Here is a 17,929-nt window from a genome sequence, read left to right as displayed (position 1 = left end):
GCTTGAGGAGGATCAAAGGGAAAGCCTGGAAGGCCGGGACCGAGGTGAAATAAGATGAGAATCCTGGGTTTGTTTCAACTTTGGAAAGAGGATCCCGGTTCCTACTGCATATGTCCTGGGGTTGGGGGACCTGCTAGACCTGAGCACGTGGGAACGCAGTGGAAGTGCTACTTCATTGTTGAGTGGGGAAACACATCCCTCACCTCCCACCCTGCCCAAGCCAGTGTCCTAATAGATAAGATCAGTTCCTGCCCTCAAGGAATAAAGTCTGGTGCAGCTGACAGTGGTGTATACACAGATGATTAAAATAAAATGTTAAAAATCACACAAACCTAAAGGTGGCTGGAGGAATATGTTTTAGAAAGTCAACTCCAGTAGCAGATTGGCTAAGTGAAGAAACTGGAGAAAGTTCAAGCCTGTGGTCCTTGCTCAGGAGAACAGTGTTATAAGGTGGTGGCCATTGGCTTGGAGAAGGAAGAACAGAATTGGGAAATGTGTAGTATCAACAGGATTTAGTGATTAATTGGATTGTGGGGAGGACCGTATGGGAAAGGGAGGCATTGAGGATGACTTCTGGAAGCCATCAGAGATGTAGGAGGAAAACTGGTGTCATAATAGCAAAGGAAGTGAGGCTTGGTCAATAGTGTCAGATTCCAAAGAAAGTTTGAGTAAGATCAAGATCAAATGGCATCAACCTGCCGTTAAGAGGTTATAGGCGATCTCCGCAGGAAAATTTCAGAAGAGCGGAAGGTTATAGGGGGTTGAAGACTGAACAGGAGATGGAAGTAAAGACAACACATCTAGGCTTCCGACTATCTTCTGTATGGGTGTAATATTTGGCTTTCAGTGACTAATGACAATTGCAAGGTAATTAAGAGTGGATGGCATGCTAACCATTATTTGCTAGGGGAAAAGCTTGGGAGGAAAGGATGTTTATTTTTGGGTGGATATTTGTGTCTGTATGGGTGCTGACCCAGGCAGGACACCAGATGTATTTACCCACTCCTAAGGTCTCAAGGAGCACCACAGCCCCGAGGCCTGGAGCTTTCCTGCTGCCGTGTAAAGCAGGCATATCCTCTTTGGACTCCCCCCCCCCACCCCCAATCCTCCCAGTCCTTGGTCCCTCTAAGTGGCAGGAACTACCAAATGGAAACTTTTATCCTTGTGAATTCAGATACCTAGTACATTCTTGCATGCTGTTTTGAAGATGTGGAACTAGGCATTTTCAGGTTTAGGACTAGAGGTAACCTCCAGGAACTATAATCAAACACTTTAAAAAGTATTTTCTTATCTATCTAGGGATAAAAATATCTTATAACGTGTAAACCTAATAGTCACCCTTTCAGGTTTTCCGAAAATTCTCAGCAATGCAGAATGTTCAAGGTAGAAGACCGCTTCAAGATGTAGGAAAGAATGGAGTTCCTGTTGTGGCTCAGTGGTAACAAATCTGACTAGTATCCATGAGGATGAGGGTTCGATCCCTGGCCTCGCTCAGGGAGTTAAGGATCTGGTGTTGCCATGAGCTGTGGTGTAGGTTGCAGACAAGGCTTGGATCTGGTGTTGCTGAGGCCATGGTGTAGGCTAGCAGCCACAGCTCCGATTCGACCCCTAGCCTGAGAATCTCCATGTGCTGCGGGTATGGCCCTAAAAAGACAAAAAAATTTTAAAAAGATGTAGGAAAGGAGGAGTTCCCATTATGGCGCAGCAGAAACTAATCCAATTAGTATCCATGAGGATGCAGGTTTGATCTCTGGCCTCGCTCAGTGGGTCAGGGATCCGGCATTGCCATGAGCTGTGGTATAGGCCACAGATGTGGCTCAGATCCCACGTTGCTGTGGTGTAGGTCAGCAGCTGGAGCTCTGATTTGACCCCTAGCCTTGGAACTTCCATATGCTGCTATGCATGTGGCCCTAAAAAGAAAAGAAAAAAAAAATGCACGAAAGGAGAAAGTTGGGCAGTAGCTGGTAGAGAATGCAAAATGCAAGGTCCAGAAAGTAGATTGCCACCAACCAACCCAATCATTCTAAATGCAAGTATGTTGTTACTAACTGGAAGTATGGCCAGTCAGTGTCCAAGTGCACTGGACACTTATACGGAGCAGTGGAGGTGGAGCCAAGGATGGACTCTAAGTAACAGCACAGATGTTGGGTTAGTACTCATGACTGAAGCCTTGAACCCCTCTCTTCTGCCTCCTCTGCTGCCCACCCATCTCTAATGGATCTCTAGTCAGGTAGGATTGGTGGGGGGCGAGCAACTGGTTTTGGAAAGATGAAAAAGTAAAGCTCCTTTGTCTTTGCCTCAGGTTTGATGGGAATAGAACAAACAGGACAAGAAACACTGAAACGTGGGTTTTGTGTAGGATGTGTTGGAACAGGTGTGGCAGCACCAAGCACTCCAGGGCTACATGAATCATATGCAGTAATTCAGCCAGCAGCCACTCCATATCCATGAGCACATCCAAGACAGTTTTATAATCTGACTGCTCCCTCCTGCAACCTTCCCCATAACCCCCAAACCTCAGTGCCAACGGTGCCACAGAGTGAACTCCTACCTAAACACTCTACCTACAGCTCCCAGGCGCGGGCAGGAGTTTAGTCCAGGGCATGCTGACCTTTCATTGATCAATCAATAAACTGCTAAGTACATGCTATGGGGCAGGGTAATTGACAGGACGTTACTCCCCAGGCAGGCGTGGAAGGTAAATCCCTGTAAACACATCTCAAAGGGTGCGTGGGTAGACTACCCGACCACAATTACTGTGCTACTGCCATCAAGACATCAGCCAGACCAGCCCAAGACATCACCCTCTCTGAGCAGCTCTAGCGCCCTACGCCCCGCCCACTTCCCTCGCACCTCCCCTGACGGAAGCGGAAGCGGCGTGTGAGCTGCCCCGGCGTCCGGCTTCCCGGTTACGGAAGCTGCGCTCCGCCGTGGAGCTCTTTGGTCTCTTGTCACCATGGCACTGGCAGTCCTGCGGGTGCTGGAGCCCTTCCCGACCGAGGCACCCCCGTTGGCGGTGCTGCTGCCACCCGAGGGCCCCTGGCCTGCGGCGGGGCTGGGCCTGGTGCTGGCGCTGCGGCCTGCAGGGGAGAGCCCGGCAGGGCCCGCGCTGCTAGTGGCGGCCCTGGAGGGGCCAGGCACAGGCACCGAAGAGCAGGGGCCGGGCCCCCCGCAGCTGCTAGTTAGCCGCGCTCTGCTGCGACTCCTGGCCCTGGGCTCCGGGGCCTGGGTGAGGGCGCGGCCGGTGCGGCGGCCCCCAGCGCTGGGCTGGGCGCTGCTTGGCACCTCGTCAGGGACTGGGCTCGGACCGAGAGTCGGGCCGTTGCTGGTGAGGCGCGGAGAGGCTCTGCCAGTGCCGGGACCGCGGGTGCTGGAGACGCGGCCGGCGTTGCAAGGGCTGCTGGGCCCAGGGACGCGGCTAGCTGTGACTGAGCTCCGTGGGCGGGCCAAACTGGGTCCAGAGACTGAGGACAGCAGCCGGCCCCCACCGCCACCCTTGGTGTCCTCCTTCGCGGCTTCTGGCACGGTCCGGCGACTCCGGGGAGTTCTGGGAGGGACTGGGAACTCGCTGGGGGTGAGCAGGAGTTGTCTCCGTAGCCTCGGCCTTTTCCAAGGCGAATGGGTATGGGTGACCCGGGTCGGAGAGTCATCGATCACTTCCCAGCCACACCTGGCCACGGTGCAGGTCCTAGAGCCTCGATGGGACCTCTCTGAAAGACTGGGACCTGTTTCTGGGCAGCTGGGAGAGCCCCTCGCTGACGGACTGGCCCTTGTGCCTGCCACTCTGGCTTTTAATCTCGGCTGTGATCCCCTGGAAGTGGGAGAGCTCAAAATTCAGGTAGGCTACAGGACTGAAGTCAGGAATGCGTTCTCTTCTTTATCCCCTCTTCTTTGTCTTTAGCTGAATTGGAAGACCAGAGCTATAGAATTTGGGTTCCTTACTCCCTAGATCTTGGACTTTCTGCTTAATGCCTCCTAGGCTTATGTATCCATTCTCTACAATTATGTTGGTGGTGTATGGGAAGAGCCTTCACTATTCCTGTGAAAGGTGAGAGAGTCACAGTCAAATTACAGATCAAATCAGTTTTTTTGTCCATTTGCTGCTGCGTGTCCAGTATTGTGCTGGGCAGTGTGGAGGATGCTACCTCAGTGCTTATCCTTGACTTCAAGTTCCTTCCTGGCCTCTGGCCTCCTCTGTTAAGAGCCTACCTTCCTTTCCTTCAAGGCCCATCTAAAGATGCCACCTCCTTCTCAAAGCCTTGTATACTCTCACCACGACAAATTTAACATTACCTCTTCATTTTGTACCTTTCAGGGAGCATTTATTTTATTGTCTTGTTATAATCATGTAATCTGTCTAGTCCTCAATTTTATATTGTAAATTCCTTGAAGGAAAGGGCCCTTTATTATCTTTAGTGCTTAGTATTTCACTTTAATATTTTATGAAATATATCCAAGAGAAGTTTTTGCTTTCTGCCTTTAAGGAGCTTACTTTTAAGAAGATGGTTGTATTGAGGGGGACAAATATAATCTAATGGTTTTTTGTTTTTTGGGTGTGTGTGTGTGTGTGTGTGTGTGTCTTTTTAGGCATATTGAATTTCGAAGGCCAGGGACTGAATCCGAGCTACAGCTGTGGCAACACCAGATCCTTGAACCCATGCCTCTGCAGCGACCTGAGCCACTGCAGTTGGATTCTTAATCCACCACACCACAGTAGGAACTGTCTGATGTGTCATTAAGCATCTAGATTATGGTTTAGTCCTGCACAGTCCAGTAGGGAAACCACTAGCCACTTGGTGGTTCTTTAAATCGGTTGAAACTAAATAAAGTTAAAAATTCAGTTCTGGAGTTCTCTTGTGGCACAGTGGGTTAAGGATCTGGCATTGTCACTGCAGTGGCTTGGGTCACTGCTGCAGCACGGGTTCAATCCCTGGCCCAGAAACTTCCACATGCTGTCAGCATGCCCCCCCCCATTCAGTTCTTCAGTTATTTTAGTCACATATCAAGTGCTCAATAACCACATGTAACTATAGACCATTTCTATCACTGTAGAAAGTTATGTTCGGAAGTGCCGGACCAGGCAGTTAGTGCTACGGAATGTCAAGAAGAGATAGAAGGTGTGCGTGAGTGCAGGTGCGGGTTTCCCTCAGAATGGAGGAAGACTCCTGGAGCACCTCACACTGGCGCTCATTCAGCTGCCCCAACCCTTTCAGCTTCAGTCAGATCAGATCTGTTAAGTACAGCTTGGATTCAGAGTGTCCCCACTCATGTCCAATTAATATTCCCAGTGGCTGCCTGACGTCACTCAAAGGACTTGTGGGAATTAAAAGTCTTTACCATTTCACTGGCCCTGGGCCAGCATAAAGGCATCGCAGATTGGTTATCTTTGCTGGTGAACGTTTTGGAGCTGGAGTCAGAAATCTTCCTGGTGCTCATTAGAAGGCGAGGTTTCTGTTTTCTAAAGAAGATAAAGGTGTTCGGCTCTTCTGCTGTAGGTCCCCTCTCCCACAAGCCCTGTGGTTACGGGAAGTATAAAGGATGAAAGTAAAATACTGTTGCTAAGAGACTGGGCAGAGCTTGACTGCTTGGAAGGAGGTTATAAAGTGGTGGTTATTTCTCTAACAGAGGTACCTGGAGGGTTCTAGCACCCCTGAAAACAAAGGAAGCTGCTCAGTGCTGCCCGGGCCTCCGTTTGCCAAAGAATTACACATCGAAATTGTGTCCTCTCCTCACTACAGCACTAATACAAATTATGACCATGTTCTTTACCGGCACTTCCAGACACCCAGGTTAGCTGCTTCCCCCTTTCAGGAGGATGGCATCTCACCCTCATTGCTTTCCTCCTACCCCCAGCCTTGGGGTCAGGTACCATAGAGCCTCTGCTTGTATTTTATTTTTTTATTTTGGTATTTTTACACCTGCAGTATATGGAGGTTCCCAGGCCAGGGGTCAAATCGGAGCTGTAGCCCCCAGCCTATGCTACACCCATAGCTACACCAGATCCAAGCTGATCTGCAACCTACAGCACAGCTCATGGCAGTGACAGATGCTTAACCCACTCAGCAAGGCCAGGAAGTGAACTTGTGTCATCATGGATACTAGTCAGATTGGTTTCTCCTGAGCCACGATGGGACCTCTTAGCCTCTGATTTTAAGAAAGCCACATTTTAAGGCAGTGTTGTGGCTAGAAGCCCATCACTGTGTCAAGCGGACAATAGAAAAGAAATCTGGACTACAAGCTGAATCCAGACATTCTAAACTGAGAAACCATACTGGCTGAGTGGAAACAAATCTGACTAGCATCTATGAGGACTCAGGTTCGATCCCTGGCCTCACTCAGTGGGTTAAGGATCTGGCATTGCTGTAGCTCCAATTCTACCCTAGCCTGGGAACTTCCATATGCCATGGGTACCTCCTTAAAAAGACAACAACAACCAAAAACGCTGAGAAAGCACCTGGCTTTGAGAAGGCCCCCAAAGAGCCGAGATCCTTCTTTGCCCCTCTCTGGTCTCTGTTCCCCTCTCTAGCCTCTCTGGCATTTCCCCCAGCTCATTCTAGTCAAACTTGTTCTCTGGGTGGGTAGTAGGCCCCTAAGAAACTGCCTGCATATTGGGGATGGGCCAGGCCCGTGTGCTTGCCTCCCATTGTGAGCTGATGGCGCCACTGCTGTGTTACAGGGCAGTCCAGGAAGGGGATGTTCTGTGCGTGCCAACAGTCGGGCAAGTAGAGATCCTGGAAGGAAGCCCAGAGAAACTGCCCAGGTACGCAGCCGCCTCCTCCCACCGCTGGGGTTCCTGACCTGAGTGCAGGAGTCCTGCAGCCCCGCTCCCCTCCGGGTGAATAACTTCGTGCATGAGAACATCTCGTTGTTGTCGTGTACACTTTTCTGGAGAGAAGGTACATACACCTTCTTCAGGTTCTCACATAGGCGTGTGAATGAGAAGGTTACAGCTGCTGCCTGCTGGCCTTGGGAGGTGTTTATCCTCAGAGGGTTTGGTGGTCCCAGGTAAAGTAAAGCGTTCAGAGTAGCTGAATGGCCTAGACCAAGGTAGGATTCCTTGCTTTCCATTCTCGGCTACTGTTTGGGCCAAGATTCGGCCCCACCTCCCGAGGACTCAGTGTGAAGAGACTCAGGCTCTGATTTCTGCCCTAATGCATGGCGGGTGCACAGGCTGCTTTTCACATGACCTGTGTCTGATTTGTCCTTGGTCAACATTCAGAGCTTCTCTCTGGCCAGGGCTCAATCTCTCCAATCTCAGGGCTGTGGTACCCACATGGAGGGCCTGGGAGTGCCCAGTGTAATCCCATTTGGTGTCCCAGGGAACCTCTTGAACCTTTCCCAAATCAACTTTACAACCGGGGCCTAGTGGAAAATCATGTCTCTCTCCCACATTATTTTCTTTACTTATTTATTATTTTTGGTCTTTTTGTCTCTTTAGGGCCTCACCCACGGCATACGGAGGTTCCCAGGCTAGGGGTCTAATCAGAGCTATTGCCGCCAGCCCTTGCCAGAGCCACAGCAACACCAGATCTGAGCCATGTCTTTGACCTACACCGCAGTTCACAGGAATGCCAGATCCTTAACCCACTGAGTGAGGCCAGGGACCGAACCTATGTCTTCACGAACACTAGTCAAGTTCATTATGGCTGAGCCATAGTGGGAACTCCCCCTCCTTTTTTTAATAATGAATAACAGTAGGACAGCTTTCCTTATGTCCTAGTTTTTACCATAATCACTGCCTGCCATGATAGTTATCAGAGTTTCATAATTCTAACCTATGTTTCCCCCTCCACCCCCCACCTCTATCCCCTGTTGCTGCCAGAGGGAGCAGCTCTGTGACTGTGGGACACCATGAGCAAAGGACTTTACTCCCTGATTGGTTCTTAAGCCCAGGCTCTGTCATTGCTGTGCTGCCTGGAGATTAACGGGGAGGAGTACATCCTTTCTTTCTCTGGAAAATTGGACCAGTCACTGCTCTCTGCTACCTCCCCTCCCACCGCCTTCTGCTCCCTTAGTAGGTTGAGTAACCCTCACTCGCTCTGACACTAGTCTGTGACCACACAGCCCCTGGTTATGGCTGGGAGCTTTCAGAAAATGCAAGTGCCTGAGCCCCACCCTGGAGCTATTGGAGCAGAATCAGGGTGGGGCTGGGACCTGTGCAGTCTCTTTTTAATTTTTTTTTTCCAAAGGAGGGAAAATGTTAATTCTTAAATTGAGATATTATTCACATGGAATACAAGTCATGCTGTTAAAGTGTACAGTTTGGTGGGTTTTAGTATATGCGCAGAGTTGTGCAGCCAACACCTCTGATTCCAGTCCAGAACATTTTCATCACCCCAAAAAGAAACCCCCACCCATTACCCTCCTTCCCCTCAGCTCCTGGCAGCCGCTAATCTACTGATCAGAATTCATACAATAGATGAGAGATGTTGATTTTTTTAAAGTTTCGCAGATAATTCTAATGCTCAGCCAAAACGGAGAATCATTAATCCCTAAATGTCTTTATGAAGGAATCTGCTTACGAGTAGATTTTGTGGATTATTAAATAAGAGCCAAGGGGCTCTTTGCTCTGAGGTTCTGGGCAGCCTTGGTGGGTATGAATTTGAAGGAGAGATGGTGCTCCAAAGCCAGTGAAAACAGTCAGAGGGTCTGCTGGTGCAGGGTGGCTCCTCCCACTGGAGTGGTGGGCAGGCCATTTACCTGGAGAAACACTCGCTCAGGTGACGTTGCCATGAGGAAGGAGGAGGACAAGCCCAGCTCCTGCTCTCAAAACACATGTGGTCCAGTTGGGGAGATAAGAAAGACCACCTGCCCTCCCTTTGCCCCACGACCCACCTCCTCCCATGTCTGGGGGCATTTCTTTGTGTTGCTTTTGTGTTTGTCCCTGCCGTGGACCTCTGATTGAGATGGCCACCTTGTCCTGGCGGGGTGCATGTGGGCTCTGGATCTGGGCTTCACTGGGCGTCTTTCCTGCAGGTGGCGGGAGATGTTTTTTAAAGTGAAGAAAACAGTTGGGGAAGCTCCAGATGGGCCAGCCTGTGCCTACTTGGCTGCCGCCACCCATACCTCCGTGTACTTGGTGAGGCCCCGGCAGTGGGGGTAGACCCGGAAAAGGAGCAGAAAGAACTTCTGGGAACCTAAAGCTTCCTCCCACCTCTCACAGGTGGGCTCTACCCTGAGCCTCGTTCCAGGGCTCCCCTTGGGGGAATCCACGCCCTGGAGCAGCTTGTCTCCTCCAGGCCTGGAGACCTTGGTGACCGAGCTCTGTGCTGCCCTGAAGCCGCGCCTCCAGCCAGGGTGAGTGAGGCCGCAGCCTCCCGGTATGGTGTACGAAAAGCCTGCTCAGAACATCCCTGGAGGGGCGGCAGGCCAGACAAGTAGTTCCTAATGCCCTGGCCGGAGTTGGTTGGGGTGTACCTCCCTCAAACCGTTAGCCCCAGGCCACCAGCCTCTGTCCTGTCTGTAAGCAAGTCCCCAGGCTCCTTGCCTGGGATGACTTCCTCTGTCCTTCAGGGTCAGCTAATCTCCATCAGGCAGACCTGTCTGTAAGACCTCCGTTCCCCCCGGGGGGCCCATGAGCCACCCTGGCCCTGAAAGACAGGTGCTCGGACTGCTGGCCTAAGTAGCCACAGATGCCTCCCTTGTTCCTCTTGTTATCGTCCAACAAGGCAGAAGAGCCAAGGTTTTACTGACAAAAAAAAAAGGGAATTTGCATGGGCTCCTGGATGAGCTCTGTGCCCTCGCCAGAGTGCTGCAGGTGGTGGGGGCATTGGGGCCTCCCAATTCAGCCACCCGCAGAGGGTGTCTGCTTTCTGGATGTGACTGTCCCTGTTTCTGGGGACCCACATGTGGGCCGAATGGAGGAAACAAAGGTCTCTTCTCTGGTCACAGGGGTGCCCTGCTGACAGCACCTGGCAGTGTCCTTCTACGGGGCCCCCCGGGCAGTGGGAAAACCACCGCAGTGACTGCCGCCTGTGGCCGCCTTGGGCTCCACTTACTGAAGGTGAGAGGCCCTGGAGAGTAGACCCCAGCCTCAGTTCCTCCCCTGCGGATTCTCCCTCTGCCCTCCGGCTACTAGCCTGGCCCCACCGCCTCAGCTCCCTGGGCCCGTGGGTCAGGCATAATCCCATGATGCCGAGCTACTGAGGGAGGCTTTCCAGAAGGAGGGGGTTTCAAGGCTTTGGTGGCCAACCCAGCCAGTGTTACCTTCTTCCTCATCCCTGCCCTCCAAAAACAAAGACGGCCTGCACCTTCTTCTGACTCCCCGCCCCCGTTCTCCTGCCCCAGTCACCTCTGCCCCTTGCTCACAGGCCTATCGGGAACCCCTCCCCAGGTGCCCTGCTCCAGCCTCTGTGCAGACAGTAGCGGGGCTGTGGAGACAAAACTGCAGGTCGCTTTCTCCCGGGCCCGGTGCTGCCGGCCTGTGGTTCTGTTGCTGACAGCCGTGGACCTGCTGGGCCGGGACCGCGATGGGCTAGGTGAGGACGCCCGTGTGGTGGCCACGCTGCGCCGCCTCCTTCTGGACGAAGACCCCCTCACCAGGTATGGTCTGGCCCTGGGCCTGTCAGGGGCTAGGGCCCAGCCCTCCCGTTCTCTGCAGCTTTTGCCCTCTCCTCCCCACCCCGAGTGGCTTCTCAGACATCTGCTGCCCATCAGCCTCCCCTCCAGGCAGCCCCGAGCTGAGGAGGGAGGGGGTGTCCAGGGGGAGGAGGACGCAGTTGCTGGCACTCCCTGTGGCCTCATTGTGCGCCCAGTGCTGGGGGAGGCTCCTATCCAGGAAACCTTGGGACGCTCGTGTCCCTGTCCCATCCCAGCCCTCCTGCACCAGCCTCAGGACAAGGCAGTGCTCAGGGGCTGCGGCCACCTCCTCGCCCTCAGTGCCCACCCCCTGTCTGCAGCCACCCTCCCCTGATGGTTGTGGCCACCACAAGCCGGGCCCAGGACCTGCCTACTGACGTGCAGACTGCGTTTCCTCATGAGCTGGAGGTGCCTGTGCTGTCAGAGGGGCAGCGGCTCAGCATCCTGCAGGTCCTCACTGCCCACCTCCCCCTGGGCCAAGAAGTGAACCTGGCACAGCTGGCACGACGGTGCGCGGTGAGTGCAAAGCAGGGCACGGGCCTCCCCTGCTCTGTGGGAGGACTCGGTCCCACTGAGGGTAGAACACCCCGAGGCATCGGCATGGGGCCTCTGCCCCAGCTGGGGTACTGGCCCCCTAGGGTTCCCGCCTGCTGTGCCCTGATCACACGTCCTCTCCCATGGTTCCCTAGGGCTTTGTAGTGGGGGATCTCTACGCCCTTTTGACCCACAGCAGCCGTGCAGCCTGCACCAGGATCAAGAACTCGGGGTGAGGAAACGGCACAGGAGGGGAAGGCAGCAGGAGTGGGGGTGGGCAGGGGCTGGAGAGGAAGGGGTGGGGGGCGCTCTGCTGGGGAGGAGGCCCTAGGTCAGGTCCTCTAGAGGCCTCCCTGGGTCTTTCCTTGCAGTTGGGCAGGTGGCTTGAGTGAAGAGGACGAGGGGGAGCTGTGTGCTGCCGGTTTCCCTCTCCTGGCCGAGGACTTGGGGCAGGCGCTGGAGCAGCTGCAGTCAGCGCACTCTCAGGCCGTCGGAGCCCCCAAGGTAGACACTCCTGGTCCTTGGAGGTGAGACTGGCCCTCCCTCCACCAGCACGTGCCCCACCGTGTGCCCTTTCTGGGTCCTAGATCCCCTCGGTGTCCTGGCACGATGTGGGCGGGCTGCAGGAGGTGAAGAAGGAGATCCTGGAGACCATTCAGCTCCCTCTAGAGCACCCTGAGCTGCTGAGCCTGGGCCTGAGGCGCTCGGGCCTTCTGCTCCACGGGCCGCCCGGCACTGGCAAGACCCTCCTGGCCAAGGCGGTAGCCACCGAGTGCAGTCTCACCTTCCTCAGGTGGCAAACGGAACAGAGGGGGGCTGCGGCCGGCTGGGGAGCAGGAGGGCTTCGCCAGGAGGTGGGTTGTGTTTCTGTGTCTGAGTCTCCCCTTTTTCCATTGTCTCTCCCCATCAGCGTGAAGGGGCCCGAGCTCATCAACATGTACGTGGGCCAAAGCGAGGAGAATGTACGCGAAGGTGAGCAGTGGGGGTGGGGGCGGGGCCTCCAGCCCTTCCCTAACCCCAGGGCCCCTATGCCACCCCAACCGCAGGCTGCTCCTGGTCGCTGCTAGCCTCCCTGTCCACAGGTCAAGTCTGCCCAGTGGGGCCTCCTGCCTGAAGTGCTAGTGGGGAATGGTCACACCTGGCTTTCCCTCTCCACCTCCTGACTTCCAAGCCTCCTGAGCTTCCCTGTCCTGTGGGCCCCTTTCTCTCCTCAGTGTTCGCCAGAGCCAGGGCCGCAGCCCCATGCATTATCTTCTTTGATGAACTCGACTCCTTGGCCCCAAGCCGGGGGCGAAGTGGAGACTCCGGAGGTGTGATGGACAGGTGGGGGTCTGAGCCAGAATGGAGTCTGGGCTCCAGGACAGACGGAGGCGAGACAGCTTGCACCAGTCTTTGCAGCCCAGAGAGTTCCTGCCCTTCCAGTTCTGCGATAGCATAACGGAAGCTAAAGGGGTCCTGGACCTGGGTGTGGGACACTGAGGAGAAGCGGGGGTACATGGAGCGTGGCCAAGCAGGGGACCCCTAGAGATGGCCTGCAAGGAGAGGCACCACAGGCAGGGCAGGGGCTGAGGCTGTGCTGAGTACTCGCCCGCCTTCACTTCCTCCCTTGTAGGGTGGTGTCCCAGCTCCTGGCCGAGCTGGATGGGCTTCACAGCACTCAGGATGTGTTTGTGATCGGAGCCACCAATAGACCAGACCTTCTGGACCCTGCCCTTCTGCGGCCTGGCAGGTGTGCACCCAGTATGTCTCACCTCCTCCAGGCCCCTTTGGGCCTGTCCCTTGAGCCCCATCCGGTGCTCTCTACCTGACGCTTCTGTCTACTTCCCTCCCTAAAGGTTTGACAAGCTGGTGTTTGTGGGAGCGAGCGAGGACCGTGCCTCCCAGCTCCGCATTCTGAGCGCCATCACGCGCAAGTATGCCCTGTGACAGGGAGACCCCCACAGGGCTTGGCTTCTGGGTGGTTAGGGGAGAAGCTGGTCGGGGATGCCATCCAATGGAGCAGGGGATGCCAGTAAAACTCTTTCTTCTCGGTATTCCCCCAACAGATTCAGGCTAGAGCCCTCTGTGAGCCTGGTGGCCGTGCTGGACCACTGCCCACCCCAGCTGACGGGTGCAGACCTCTACTCCCTGTGTGCTGATGCCATGACAGCTGCCCTGAAACGCAGGGTTCGGGACCTGGAGGATGGTGAGCCCCTCACCAGGCCTGCTTCTGGATTTCAGAGGCGGGACGGTGGGCCACTGGGACTCCGGGCAAGAAAGTGCCTACCCAGGGCACTGCCCTGCTTGGGCTTAGGCCACAGCCTCTGTGACCCGGCTGGCCTCACCTCCCCGTGTCCCCCCCAGGCCTGGAGCCGGGGAGCTCGGCACTGCTGCTCACCATGGAGGACCTGCTGCAGGCCGCGGCCCGGCTGCAGCCCTCAGTCAGTGAGCATGAGCTGCTCCGCTACAAGCGCATCCAGCGCAAGTTTGCTGCCTGCTAGGAGCCTCCTGCCGCCCAGGACCCTCCCCCCAGGGGCTAAAGGTATCTAGGTAGCTCCTCAGAGACCTGAGAGAGAAAGGCTTTTTCTCAGGCTGCCATCCGCCCACCCACTTGAACTGCCTACCTACCTACCTCTGGGAGATCCCCTGGGGGCCCCTGGGTGGGAGAGCTTGGGAGGCATCCTCTTCTACCTGTCTGCCCTCCAGGCCCATCTGCTCAGGAGGAGGGGCAAGGCCTGGAGCTCTGGGGACTGGGCCCTGAGGAAGCTCCATCTGTGGACGAAAATAAACTGTGTGCTGCCCCCTGCTGGCAGCGTGGTCTGAGAGGTCCGCATGGGGAAGAGTAAACTCAGGGAGGGGCAGGGTGGGCACCTTGGGAGCCTGATCCTTCTGACATAAACACAAGGTGTAAAGGACCTGAAAAAAGCATAGACTATATTGTTTTCCTTTCCATCTGTTTGAACCCGAATCCCTGCCCCCAGCTGCAGCCCGCCCCTTCCCACACCCCCGGATCTGCATTGGGGGTTGGGCTTCGTGTGGGGCTTCTGGTCCCCTCCTCCACAGACGGAGCCTGGCAGCGCCTGGGCAGAGGGCAGTGGGAGCTGAGGCCTCACTCAGTCCGTCTTCCTGAGCACGTGGATGAAATAGCAGGGAATGTAGGCCTGGCCCGGCTTGTAAGGCTTGAAATCTCCTAGGACACTGTGCTGGCACTTGCCCCCGAAGGCTGTTTGTAGCAGCTCCGTAAAGGATGCCAGACAGTGAGGGTAGTAGGAGAGCCGGAACTTACTGCAACAGAGCCCCCAGCCAACCATCAGGACTGGTGTGTCAGCGCCCCCTGCCCAAGCCCCTGCCTCGCCAGTGGGTACCTCAAGCCAGGAGAACCTCTGTGGCCAGTCCCCGGCACCTGCACCGTGTAATCGAGGGTCACCATGTGAGCCTTGTTGTTCACTGTCAGCACAGATGTCGTGATGTCCTTGATCAGGTCACTCTGCAGGTGGGAGTGCCAGCTGTGTTAGCTTCTGCAACTCTGGTGGGGCCCAGAGAGCCCACCTCCCACTCTAGGCCCTCCCTCCCCCAGGGGCCCCACCTTATAGTAGATGTTCTTTCCTGGGGGTGCATAGCCTGTGCTGAGGATGTGGTCGTAGTTACGATGATCAATGACCAGCAAGCCCCCTGACCGCACCATGCTTGTGATGTTTTTCAGGGCCAGCCGGTGCTCACTCTGGTCCCCTGAACTCCAGGAAGGGCAGAGAGGCTGTGTCTGCTCAGGGCCCGGGCACCAGTCTCCCTCCCATCTTTCTTCTTCCCCTGGCGTCTGGAAAGGGTATGGTTCAAAGCAGGGTCTACTATGCCCAAGGCCACACCCTCTCACCTCTGCAGTCTGGCAAGTGGGCAAAACTGTTTCCAAGGCAGATGACAGCATCGAAGCCACCCCTTGGTGACTTGGGCACATCTTTGTCTAGAGTCATCCAGTTGGCTTCTTCAATGACTAGGGGCCAGGAAAGGGAAGAGGGAACAGGCTGGTACCACAGTACAAGCAGCACCCGTGTCCACCAAGTGCAGTCCTGCCTCTCCCCTTCTAGACACACACAGGGGATCCCGAGGGAGGGGATCATCATGGACATGGAGGGTGAAGGAGAAGAGGGGTCAGGGGAGGAGGAAGCTGTGGTGGGGAAGGAGGGCCCTGTGCTTATGGGTTTCTTTTGGGGGAGAAGGACAAGACACTATAAAGGTAATTAAAACTAGCATAGTCAATACCTCGTTCTTGTGCTTAAGCCTCCCTTTTTAGGGATTTTACTGTCCCCCTTGAGGAAAACAAAACACCCCACCACAGGAGCTAAAGGAGCCAGAGCAGAGAGAACAGTGTCCTTGATGGCTGGGCCGAGGGGACCTGGCTGGAGCCGCCTACCCCACTTGTCGAAAGCAGGCTCATGCCGCCGGTTCCAGCGCTCTTTAAGTGCATACTTGAGCATCTTGTCACTGGCATCCACACTTGTCACACTGAAGCCTTCTTCCACTAGCATGATGGAGTCCACCCTGGGCAGGACCAGAATCCCAACAGGCAGAGAGGGGTGGTCAGGGAAGGCAAGGAGGAGGCCCTGTGCCGGACACTTGTCTCCTCAGGTCCTCAGAGTCCATTTTTCTGCCTGTCCCCAGGCTCTCTCCACTGACCTCAGTGACCTGGCGTATCTGATTCTCATCATCAGGTAGCACCCTTTTTGTGTTTTAGCACCTATTCCAAGTCAGGCATTCTACAAATGCACATGAATCCTCATTGCAATCTGGTAAGGTAGATGGTCTCATCCCCATTCGAGAGATGGGGCAAGCTGAGGCTTCTGGATGTTAAGTAACTTGAGCACAGGAGGCAGTGTAACATGGGGGTTTAGAGCACAGGCCAGACCCTAACCCATCTGGGTTTGCATCTCCTCTCCACCATTATCTCTCTGAGGCCAAATTCCTACAACTGTAAACAGATATCACTACCCACCTCATGGGGTTTTGTGAGGATTTTAAAACCTCATGTATCAAAAGCACCTGGTACAGTGCTTTGGCAGGGGCACATGTTGAACAAGCGTTAACTGTTAACGCTGTCGGAGGCCCTCATACCAGGAATGACCCTAGAGCCGGGTTCCAAGCCCCAAAGCCTGGGTCCTTGCGCCGCCCCAGCGAGATCGCCTTCTCCACCCACAGTGCCCACACCCTCGCTCTCACCCTGCGTCTCCTCGGCCCTCTCCTGCCGTCGGCCTCGCCCTGCTCCTCGTTCTGCCTGGGTAAACACTCATTCCTGGCCCCTGGCGTTGCGCCCCTGCCTGGCTCTAGGTCGGCGGCGGCGAAGGAGGCTGCCCGACGTGCCCCGCTGTGGTACTGCGGTCGGGCGATCCCGGCCGGAGCAGACCCCGACCCCCGTCGCCCATGTCCTCCCGGCTCCTGTTGCCCCCTGGCCCCCGGATGCCTGCTCATCCCAGGTCCCTGGCTTCCGTCTGGGCTCACCCGGTACCACAGGCCACGTCGAGGACTCGCTGGCAGCCGTGCTGTCGCAGCAGCCCGAGCAGCCAAGCCTTGTACTCAGCCGTGCGGCTGCGGGTGTCCCCGATGTACAGCTGCCACACGCGCGCCGCCTCTCCGTCCGCGTACTGGTCCGGGATCCCTTCAGCCGCCACCCCCAGGGAGCGGGTCCGGTACACGCTGTCCACCATCCTGCGAGGCGCCTGGCTCTGCAGCCACCCGCTCTGCATTTATAATACGCCCCTGCCGGCGGCCCCACCTGCCCAATGGGAGGTGAGAGCGGGGACACGCCCCTGCTGGGCCCTGGGCCCGCAGTCGGCACGCTGGGAGGGCACTGCCTAGCAATCCTAGACCAGCCCTTCTCGCCTGCCTCAGGATCCTGCCCTGTGGATGATCCCTCGGCGCAAAAGGACCTTCCCAACCCCTGCCCACTTAAGCCAGGTCCCAGGGGGACCTAGGAGGGGTCAGAAGGGGGAGCTGGGGAGTTCCCGTCGTGCGCAGTGGTTAATGAATCCGACTAGGAACCATGAGGTTGCGGGTTCGGTCCCTGCCCTTGCTCAGTGGGTTAACGATCCGGCGTTGCCGTGAGCTGTGGTGTAGGTCGCAGACGCGGCTCGGATCCCGCGTGGCTGTGGCTCTGGCGTAGGCCAGTGGCTACAGCTCCGATTTGGACCCCTAGCCTGGGAACCTCCAGATGCCGTGGGAGCGGCCCAAGAAATAGCAAAAAGACAAAAACAAAAACAAAAAACAGAGGGGGGAGCTGGAAAGAAACTTCACAGTCCACAATGAGTGCCCAGGGCAAAACCGTCCCTATTGGGGGGTGAGGTGGGGAGGTAGGGTGGGGGTTATTAGCATATATAAAGAAGGGCTGCCCCGCCCAAGGAGGGCCTGGTCAGCCAGCGAGGGAGGGATGGGAGTATCTGGGGATGATGCTGGCTTGGCCATCCAAGTCTAAGAGCAGTTCTGGCCCAAGGGGTCATCCCACCCATCTGGGGGCAGGTGCTCCTCTGTCCTGTAGCTGATGCATCAAGCTTTTCCCTGAGCCACTTAAGATGGAGTCTGATTCCAGTTCCTCTCTAACCAAGCACCCCACTAATGGCTGCTTTCCACAGAGGTGCCCACAGACTGGGCAGTCCAGAGTGAGGGGTGGAAGTGCTTGGTGCTCTTGCTCTTATATCGCTCATTATCACCTCATAAATTGGTCATTTGGTTTGGTTAGTGTCAGCCACCCTCCTCCCCAAAACAGGTCTCTTCCTGGACAAGACCCTGGACTGAGATTCAGGAAGGTGGTGCCACCCAGGGAAGCCCAAGACAGCAGGAACAGCCTTCCTCA

The 17,929-nt window shown here is 55.6% G+C and overlaps 2 protein-coding genes across 3 annotated transcripts; one reads left to right on the top strand and one right to left on the bottom strand.

Annotated features, from left to right (window-relative positions):
• The first annotated feature begins 2,868 nt into the window (after positions 1 to 2,868).
• On the top strand, positions 2,869 to 14,924 carry PEX6 (peroxisomal biogenesis factor 6). 2 transcript variants are annotated; one of them, XM_047794459.1, is made up of 18 exons: positions 2,869 to 3,838; positions 5,626 to 5,789; positions 6,677 to 6,760; positions 8,977 to 9,079; positions 9,164 to 9,297; positions 9,892 to 10,003; positions 10,334 to 10,542; positions 10,899 to 11,094; positions 11,268 to 11,344; positions 11,484 to 11,616; positions 11,700 to 11,905; positions 12,023 to 12,084; positions 12,327 to 12,435; positions 12,725 to 12,841; positions 12,948 to 13,025; positions 13,158 to 13,297; positions 13,456 to 13,633; positions 14,795 to 14,924. In XM_047794459.1, the coding sequence occupies exons 1-17, from the start codon at positions 2,957 to 2,959 to the stop codon at positions 13,590 to 13,592; spliced, it is 2,943 nt and encodes a 980-aa protein (XP_047650415.1). In that variant the 5' UTR covers positions 2,869 to 2,956; the 3' UTR covers positions 13,593 to 13,633; positions 14,795 to 14,924. The 2 variants fall into 2 exon arrangements, with proteins under 2 accessions (XP_047650415.1, XP_047650414.1); XM_047794458.1 differs by lacking the exon at positions 14,795 to 14,924 and having other exon boundaries at positions 13,456 to 13,916.
• On the bottom strand, positions 14,003 to 16,826 carry GNMT (glycine N-methyltransferase). Its single transcript, XM_047794460.1, has 6 exons — positions 16,582 to 16,826; positions 15,500 to 15,627; positions 14,963 to 15,079; positions 14,678 to 14,820; positions 14,457 to 14,578; positions 14,003 to 14,376 (listed from the first exon to the last, which is right to left on the bottom strand). The coding sequence occupies exons 1-6, from the start codon at positions 16,824 to 16,826 to the stop codon at positions 14,205 to 14,207; spliced, it is 927 nt and encodes a 308-aa protein (XP_047650416.1). The 3' UTR covers positions 14,003 to 14,204.
• Positions 16,827 to 17,929: the final 1,103 nt, after the last annotated feature.

Source organism: Phacochoerus africanus, chromosome 9, assembly GCF_016906955.1.
Source record: "Phacochoerus africanus isolate WHEZ1 chromosome 9, ROS_Pafr_v1, whole genome shotgun sequence".
Classification (NCBI taxonomy): domain Eukaryota; kingdom Metazoa; phylum Chordata; class Mammalia; order Artiodactyla; family Suidae; genus Phacochoerus; species Phacochoerus africanus.
This window is presented reverse-complemented; position numbering and strand designations above follow the sequence as displayed.